The following is a 9,951-nucleotide window of genomic DNA, read 5'->3' as shown; positions in this document are numbered from 1 at the left end:
ACTATATCCTCTCTCTTCTACACCATCAATTTTTTCCTCTATAAAATATGTTATAGTATCTTCCATCTTTGGAGAAAAACAAAATTTTGTTTCTCTCATGACATTGCCTATTTTCTCTGCTCTCCTATGTCAATGGCAGTGTAAATTATGCTTAGTCACATATAACATAAAATCCAAAATCTATGAGACAGGGTCTGTTTTCTTTTATATAAAGGAAGCTCAGAGGTAGAGATTATGGGTTCCTACTGTCCCCAGGGACCCAAACTCCTCTGTCTTCCTGCTTGGTCATCCTTTGCATAGAACTTCCACGCTCAAGGTCACCTTCTGACCCAATATACCTTCTGTACTCCAGATATCTTATCTATGTTCCAGTTTTCAGCATACCAAAATCTAAAAAAGATATGACTTATGACTAAGCACTTCCTGGAGGGTAAAGCAAGAACAATTTCTAGTGGATTAGTAATATTGCCTCTTTAGCTGGATAGTGAGTGATTGCATTTTATTTTTAATCACTATATAATAAATAGACATGAATAACCAAATAGGAAAAGGAGTACGTCAAGGCTGTACATTGTCACCCTGCTTATTTAATTTCTATGCAGAGTACATCATGAGAAACGCTGGGCTGGAAGAAGCACAAGCTGGAATCAAGATTGCTGGGAGAAATATCAATAACCTCAGATATGCAGATGACACCACCCTTATGGCAGAAAGTGAAGAGGAACTACAAAGCCTCTTGATGAAAGTGAAAGTGGAGAGTGAATAAGTTGGCTGAAAGCTCAACATTCAGAAAACGAAGATCATGGCATCTGGTCCCATCACTTCATGGGAAATAGATGGGGAAACAGTGGAAACAGTGTCAGACTTTATTTTTGGGGGCTCCAAAATCACTGCAGATGGTGACTGCAGCCATGAAATTAAAAGACGCTTACTCCTTGGAAGGAAAGTTATGACCAACTTAGATAGCATCTTCAAAAGCAGAGACATTACTTTGCCAACAAAGGTTTGTCTAGTCAAGGCTATGGTTTTTCCAGTATTCATGTATGAATGTGAGAGTTGGACTGTGAAGAAGGCTGAGCACTGAAGAATTGATGCTTTTGAACTGTGGTGTTGGAGAAGACTCTTGAGAGTCCCTTGGACTGCAAGGAGATCCAACCAGTCCATCTGAAGGAGATGAGCCCTGGGATTTCTTTGGAAGGAATGATGCTAAAGCTGAAACTCCAGTACTTTGGCCACTTCATGCGAAGAGTTGACTCATTGGAAAAGACTCTGATGCTGGGAGGGATTGGGGGCAGGAGGAGAAGGGGATGACCGAGGACTAGATGGCTGGATGGCATCACTGACTCGATGGAAATGAGTCTGAGTGAACTCTGGGAGTTGGTGATGGACAGGGAGGCCTGGCGTGCTGCGATTCATGGAGTCGCAAAGAGTCAGACATGACTGAGCGACTGATCTGATCTGATCTGATGTTTAAAATACTCTCTTGTAGATTTTCAGTGTTTAAAACAATCACTTGACAAAAGAAAAACAAAATAAATGAAGAGAAAGAAGGAATTAATAAAGAACAATCTGACATTAATAAAATGAGAAATTGATACATTGTAGAAATAAGAAAAATCACAAAACAGAATGTTTTCAAATGTTGATAAAAATCCTCTGCCAAGTGTTATTAAGGAAAATAAAACAAATATATGAAGAATGTGTAAGGTAATGAAACCACAGAAACACACAAAAGAAATGAGTAGCTAATACAAATTTATGACAGAGTTACTAAGGGTCAGACACTGTTTTAGATATTGTATCATTTAAATTTCACAAGTGTAAATATTATGTAATTTAATTTTCACAACAGTTTTATACATAAAATAGATTTTACTGTTATCCCTATTTCCCAAATGAGACAAACTTAGCAGAGAGAGGTAAAGAATTTCCCCAAATTTACATTGCTAGTAAGTGACAGAGCTAGATTAGAATTAGGCAGTATATGTCTTTAATCCTTCCTCAACATTGCCTTTCTTCAAATGTTTATCTCATGGAGGGTTGTTGTCCGGAAGATCCTTACAGACCACTTAATCCTTTTCTTATTTTATGGTAGAGGATCTTTTTTTGGATTGTCCTAAAAAATGGCACAAACTCTTTGGAGAGATTTACAAGAGTAAGTGGAGATGCTGTTGACCTAAAGAACAAATACAAAATTTATAAGAAAATATTATGTACAACTCATGGCAATAAATTTGAAAATTTGGAAGAAGGAAATAATTTTTGAGCAAAATATAAATGATGAAATTGACTTAATAAGCAGGGAAAAACCTAAAATGAAATTAATAACTGTATAAGAAATTGGAAGTATAATTAAAGGTCTACCTATTAAAGACACACCAGTCTCAGGTGGTTTTACAGCACAGCATGTATCATTTTTAAAGAACAAATATTCCTATCTTATTTAAATTATTCCACACCACTGGGGAAAAAAAGGGCTTCCCTGCTGACTCAGTGGTAAAGAATTCACCCGCCAATTCAGGACCTGTAGGTTCCATCCTTGGGTGGGGAAGACCCCCTAGAGGAGGACATGGTAATCCACTCCGGCATTCCTGCTGGGAAAATCCCATGGGCAGAGGAGTCTAGCAGGCTACAGTCCATGGAATCGCAAGGAATCAGATACAGCTGAAGCAACTGAGCATGCACAGGGGCCGATAGAAAGGAAAAGGTGGGGCATGAGACACGCAGGGTCTTAGTTTCTCAACCAGGGATCAAACTTGTGCACCCTGCAGTGGAAGCATGGAGACTTAACCACTGGGCCACCAGGGAAGTCCAGGAATGTCTACCATGTACTGAATGATTTACCTGTAATATCTAACTGAACACTTAAAACTCACACCAGTTAAAAGATGAGATATCTGTGACTCAGAAAAACTAAGTAACTTGCCTAAGTTCATTCAGTTTGGAAGCAACTAAGTAGTTACTTGTCCAGGAAAAAAGTCAATAAAGATAATAGAATATAATCTGAGCTTCTGAAATTGTTACAGTATTATTCAAATAATTAGACAATTAAAAAATGTTAAAGTCAAGGAGTCAGTTTTTACAAAGAGGTGATTGTAAATAAGGAAGGATTTCCCCCAAGCAGTGAAGGTCTTCAAGTTATTTAAGGGGAGAACTTCATTGTGAAGAATGTAAATGTCAGTTTGTAATAAAAAATATTCACACACGTGGAAACATGAAAGAAACATCTGAATAAAGGCATGCCTAAATATTTCCAGTGGGTCCAATTATGCAACTAGCAGACATTCCTTACTTCTTTTTAGTCTCTATGACACGATCTGTTCTTTCTGTGGCAGTAGATGCAGAGGCCCCTGCAGACCAGAGAGTGCCTCCTATGAATAGAGCTGAGCATGGGATAAAGTTCCCTCAGCTTTCTAAAGATATGTGGTGATGAATTAAGAAGATCATTCCATTATTTTTCTTTCCCAAACCTTTCTTAAAGCTTCTTTCACATCCTTGTTTCTCAAAGAGTAGATAAGGGGGTTGAGCAGTGGGATCACCACTGTGTAGATCACAGCCACTGTGCGGTCTTGGGTCAGGGAGTAGCTGGACCTGGGGCGCAGGTACATGAAAAGTGTTGTGCCATAGAAGAGGCACACAGCAGTGAAGTGGGAAGCACAGGTGGAAAAGGCCTTGAATCTGCCCTGGGCTGAGTTCATTCTCAGGATGGTGATGAGAATTAAGAGGTAGGAGACCAAGATGGTGAGGGTACAGCTCAAAAGGTTGAAACCAGCAAAAATGAAGAGCAAGATTTCACACAGTGAGGTGTCCACACAAGACAGAGACAGGATGGGTGGTCCATCACAGAAGAAGTGAGTGACCACGTGAGTACCACAGAATTTCAGACTAAAAATACAGCTTGTGTGGATCAGAGAATTAAGAAATCCTGCACCATAGGATCCCACAATCAGAGAGGCACAGACCGTAGGAGACATGGCAATTGGGTAGAGCAGGGGGTTACAAACAGCCGCATAGCGGTCATAGGCCATGGCAGCAATGAGATAGCATTCACTGGTGGCAAAACCCGCATAGAAAAACATCTGAACCACACAGCCAAGATAGGTGATCACCTTCCTCTTGGCCAAGAAGTTCACCAGAGTCTGGGGGACAACCGTGGAGGAGTAGCAGAAATCCAAGAAGGAGAGGCTCTTCAGGAGGGAGTACATGGGTGTGTGCAGCGTGGTACTTACATGGATCAGAAGAAACATGATTAGATTCCCCAGCAGTGTGATAGTGTACATGCCCAGGAACACCACGAAGAGCAGCTTCTGGAGCCAGGGGTCACTGGTGAGCCCCAAAAGCTCAAACTCAGTCCCTTGACTCAGGTTGGCCCCTTCCATATTTCTTCAGTGCTCTGTGACGTGGAAAGAGGGGACCACCAGAAAGAAGTGAAACCCCCAGGGGCTCTCACTGGCTTAATTCTGCCCTAAGGACAGCCTTCTGAAGATTGCTCTCACTGAGGAAGTCTGGCTTTGTCAGTGGAATTCTGTCATAGAGAAGTTCTCCTCAACTTGGCTGATTAGTCACTTAGGAAGTATTACTTGAACAGCAATGGAAAATAGAAAAGAAATATACGCAATTTGGTCTCTTAGGGATCTTAAAAAATTCTAAATAATGAAACAATTACTTACCAAAAATTTATTGACCATCTTCTATAAACTTAGCTCTATGTTCTTCCTGTCAGGAATTCAAGTATGTCTGACTTCAAGAAGCCTATATTCGAGACTATATATACTGTGTTTAAGCACACAAGCTGTGGCATCAGACTGGCAAGGTTCCAGACTGAGACCTCACCATTAGCCAGCTATGTAACCTTGGGAATGTTACTTAACCTTCCTTCTGATTTTCAGTTTTCTGTAAAATAGGGATAAAAACACTAATCTCAAAAGTTTATTGTAAAAATTCAATGAGTTAATTCATGTAAAGCACTTGAACAAAGCCCAGCACTTTGAGAAAGAATGTTAGCTTTGATTATTCTTGTTGGAGAGAGAGATCTAACACAAAACTAAACAACAATAAAAATAAATGAAACAGCGACGAGATTTAGCAAACAACCTACCACCAAACAAAATAGAAGGGAAACGTGTACTAAGTGAGAGTGACTAAACAAGCCTTCAGAGGATCTGGAGAATTCTAGAGGAGTGGAAGGTGGTTCGTTGGCTCAGCTATAAAATTGCTTCTCAGAACTTGGCACAAGTCAAGCACTATTGTGGACTCTAAAGGTGATGCGGGTTGGGATGTGGAGAAATAGGTGTGGTATAAGGCTGCAGAGTGTACACTGAGACCTTGCACTCCAGAGCATCAGCCAAGGGTAAAACGTCACCCATCCTTCATGAAGGCACCATCATTTCCAGTGAATAGAATCACCTTGTTCTCAAGGGATGTTGGGGCCAGCAGGGAAGGAATAGCCCCTCCCCAGGACTAGGGCTTTGTAAAAATGCCTTTTACATGCAGAGAATGAATAAAGTCATGATGAATAAAGTCATGATATACTCTTGAGAGTTCCTGGGACTGCAAGGAGATCCAACCCGTCCATCCTAAAGGAAATCATTCCTGAATATTCATTGGAAGGACTGATGCTGAAGCTGAAACTCCAATACTTTGGCCACCTGCTGCGAAGAACTGATTCATATGAAAAGACCTTGATGCTGGGAAAGATTGAAAGCAGGAGGAGAATGGGACAACAGAAGATAAGATGGTTGGATGGCATCACCGACTCAATGGACATAAGTTTGAGTAAACTATGGGAGTTGAAGATGGACATGGAGGCCTGGCGTGCTGCAGTCCATAGGGTCACAAAGAGTCGGACACAACTGGGCAACTGAACTGAACTGAACTGTACCACCTGAGCACCACACTCTCCTGCTCCACTGGCTGCCTGTTCCTGAATTACCTTGGGCTCTGGAGTCAGCTAAGTATCCTGTGCTCTTTGGTGAGGATCCTCAGTTGTGAAGACGTTGAAACCAGCAGATGTGATAGAGGAGGCTAGAAAGGGAAAAAATTGAGCCCCCTCCTCCTGCCCTGAGGAGTAAATGAATAATGGAGCTGTGAAAGATGTTGGGAAGATTCCAGAGAGGAAAGCTGCCATGAACAGGCGAAAGATTCTAGTTTGTCCCATTGGCAAACTTTCCAGAATCAGCAAACTGCCAGAACAGGGGAAGACTCTGGAATATGGATAACTAAATTTATCCATAAATTTGTTGAGGGACTTCCCTGGTAGTCCAGTGGTTAACATCTTGTGATTAAGACTCTGTGCTCCCAATGCAGGGGACCTGGGTTTGATCTCTAGGCAAGGAACTGGATCCCACATACTGTAACTAATAGCTCACAAGCTGAACTAAAGATCCTACACGCCACAACTAAGCCTTGGCACAGCCAAATCAATAAATAAAAATTAAAAAAAATTTTAGCTATCAAGTAGATACTGAAGACACTATGGCTATTGATAGAACACTGTGAGTGGTGACTGGAAGAAATCATTGTAATGCCCAAAGAGATAACATCTCCTAATAAAGTTGCAATACAAAACCCAAGAGGGCAAATTTGAACACAGGGTACTAGTAATATCTTTTAGAGCACATGGAGCATAACTGACTTATTTGGTGTCACTGATATGTAAAATTTCAGCCATTCTGAACCCAACAGTTGCTAGTTTATAATAAACCCTATTATTGCAGGATTGCAGACAGCCCCAGATTTGGGTTGCAAACGTCATTGGCCTTATTGGTGTCAAAAGCCAACCCAGCTTCAAGGCAAATTACAAGGACTTTAAAGAATTAACTGTAAAAATCTCAGGATGAATAACTTACAGGGACTTCAAGAAATTGAGAAATGGTTATTATGAGTGAAGAAGAACTTAAGACCCGAGTTCACACCTTCTTCAATAGGTGGTTTCAATGTGGGTAACAGGTCTGCAAGTACTTCTCTGATTAAAAGAGTCAACACGCAGGCTGGGAGGTGGGATGGAAAAGGGTAGGGTAGTGGGTAATGCAATGGGTAGCTGATCAGAGCCTCTGATTTATTACTCGCTTTATGTCTACTCGCTTTCTCTTCTTCTCCCCTTTCCTCTGCCATCCCTCTTCTCCAGTCTGCACTAAATTCAAAACTATTCAGAGTATAGAGAGTTAGTCAAGCAAGGGATTGTGGACAAACTGACATCTCTGACAGTCTTTCAAAGGACGCTGGAGTGGGGTCTCCGTGACAGTCCAGTGGTTAGGACTCCTTGCTTCTAATTCAGGGGGCACAGGTATGATCCCTGGTCGGGGAACTAGGATCCCACATGTTAGGCAACATGGCTAAAATAATAATAAATAAATGGAAGTAGTTCATCTTGGAGGGGAAAAAGGATGCTGGAGTAACCCCTATTTCTGTTGGCTGTAGTTTATACCTGTGAATGGAAACTAGGAAGAAAACTTGAGTGGTCTAGTCTAGTCATGCTGGAGTGGAGTGTTTAGGAATGAGAGCAGGTGCCAGGGGCCTGTAGATGAGGGAGGAATAAGCAAGGGTTTTATTTTACCTGTTTCTTTGCCTTCCTCCTTGGGATAACAGAGTGGGAGTACAATGGAGAGCAGGCAGCCAGAGGGAGCAGCAATGACCCCAAACAGTGAGCAACAATGACCTCAAACAGTGGTTCTGAAACGTTAAGGTGCTCTGCCCAAGGTTCCCTGGAGAAGCTTGCTACATGTGCAGATTCTAGGTACCAACTTCAGAAAATGTGATCTAGTGCATCTAAAGCCAGGCCCCCAAATCTGGTGAATCTGAAACAGGTGGTCACTGGCCACACTTTGAGAAACACTAAACCATGGAGTATCTTCCCTTGAGCCACATATAAATATCCTTTTCTGAGTTGCTAGAATTCTCCATGTCCTGGAAAATCAGATCAGCCTGTAGGATAAGGTGGTTGTCCTGGACATTCCCTTCCTTCCAGAAGACATATCAGTAGTTAACAATTCCCAGAAATCTGAGTATTACTTGGTGATAGTCAAGCACCAACGAATTTCGTCCTTCAAGTTTGCTTTACATGTTCATAAGAAAACCATATAATTCCAACAGAGCACGTGACTTGGTGGCAGAGCTGTTGCTCTGGAGGTCAGAACACAATCTTTCATTAGAAAAACAGTGATGACAAAGCCAGATTCATTGGGTCCATAGACTGAGTCTGGGGATCAGAGCCTGCTATTGACTTTAACCTCTCATGTGGTGAGGGGAGGGAGGCAGCCCCTACCCTGAGAGGCACTCACAGCTGGTCCTATACTGGGAAGAGACACCCCAGAGCCATCTTTTCCCATGGGTGGCCCATGAGGTCACAGCTGGGGAGGATGTTGCCTTCATTAATGAGGGCTTAGCAGGCAGGTGAAGAAGTAAGAATAATTGGCCCCATATAGATCCATTAATGTGCGTTTGCAAAGTTACTGAGTTTCTTACCCTTGAGAAATCTGGTGACTGGGACACTGGGAATAAAGGGAACAGATCCATACCAGATCCCTGCCAATACACTGATCAGTAGCCTCAAAGGACCTCCCTATCTCAACCCGGAAATGAACTCTTATGTACTTATTATCTGTATTTCTTCTGTGCTGGAGAAACAAGTTTTTATAGTTTTTCTTTCCTTTATTCCAGTTTCCCAATGTACACAGTGACCTAGGCTACAGTGGAGGACAACCTCTCTGTCCATCAAGATCATAATAAAATTAGAGGTATGTGATTTGCTTAACACATAGTTGGGGTTTTCTAGGGATAGTTCTGTTATCAATTTCTAATTTAATAGCATGTCATCAGAGAACATGCTTTGTATGACTTGAATACTTTTGGATTTATTGAGACTTGTTTATGGCCCAGAATATGGTGTATTTTGATGAATGTTCCATGACCACTTGAGAAGAATTATATTCTGCTGTCGTTAGGTCAAGTGGTCTATCACTTTCAATTACCTCATGTTGCTTAATAGGTTGTTCAAGTCTACTGTAGCCTTTCTAATTTTCTGCCTACTTTTTCTATCAAGAATTGAAAGGGAAGTACATTGAAATCTAACTATAATTGTGATTTTTTTTTCTTGCAGTTTTTCAGTTTTGCTTTCATGTGTTTTAAAGTTTTGTTATGACGTATATAAATATTTAAGATTATTATGTTCTCTTGATAAATTTTCCCACATACATTATAAAATGGCCAGGAGCTGAGAATCACTGGGGCCATCTTGAAGGCTGGCTGTCATAGTCCTCCCTCTGGCCCTCACTGATTCTTGTCCAACTTATACATGAATATATGCTCAAAATATACTCACACCTCCCCAAAATCATTACAGTATCAGCTCAAAGTCCACAGTCACATCATCTAAATCAGGTATAACTGAAGTATGGTCCCTCTGTAAGAGTATCTTGACTACAGTTCCTCTCAGTCTTAAGATTGGTGAGCTAAACACAGAAGTTCCATCTGGCTTCTATACACACAAAACATACACTGGCAGGACAGGTACGGGATAACCTCTAGGAAAAAATGGGGGGTGGGGAAAGGTGGGCACACAAGAGTCAGTGAGTCACAAAAATTCTAAAATCCAGTAAGATACTTGTTGGCAAGTCCTTGATTAGGACTCAAATCCTAAGAATAATTCTCTGTGGCTCTTGGCTCCACTCGGAGATTATAGTCGTCCTCACTAAATTATCCTTCACTTTATATGAAAGCTAGCCTGTGTTTGTAAGCTGAGTAGTTTTCTTAGCTTGCTTCCTGACTGAAGGAGTTTGGGAATTGAAAGGCTTCTCTTCATTTTTTTTCTTACAGTTCAGTCTGGTGGTGTTTCTGTCATCGTGACTTTCTTAAAACTTGGGGGTCTTCTGTGACTCTTATTAACAAATCTCTCTTGACACAGCCCTCTGTCTTGAACCTCTGCTGAGACTGTTGAGGGCTTGTGCCCTGAAA

At 41.3% G+C, this 9,951-nt stretch overlaps 1 protein-coding gene across 1 annotated transcript; it reads right to left on the bottom strand.

Annotated features, from left to right (window-relative positions):
• Nucleotides 1-3,443: 3,443 nt before the first annotated feature.
• LOC104993146 (olfactory receptor 5AU1) lies at nucleotides 3,444-4,532 on the bottom strand. Its single transcript, XM_010846277.1, is given in 1 exon segment — nucleotides 3,444-4,532. A coding segment is annotated over 1 exon segment (1,089 nt).
• Between the last annotated feature and the right edge of the window lie 5,419 nt (nucleotides 4,533-9,951).

Source organism: Bison bison, unplaced genomic scaffold (assembly GCF_000754665.1).
Source record: "Bison bison bison isolate TAMUID 2011002044 unplaced genomic scaffold, Bison_UMD1.0 scf7180017864234, whole genome shotgun sequence".
NCBI lineage: Eukaryota > Metazoa > Chordata > Mammalia > Artiodactyla > Bovidae > Bison > Bison bison.
This window is presented reverse-complemented; position numbering and strand designations above follow the sequence as displayed.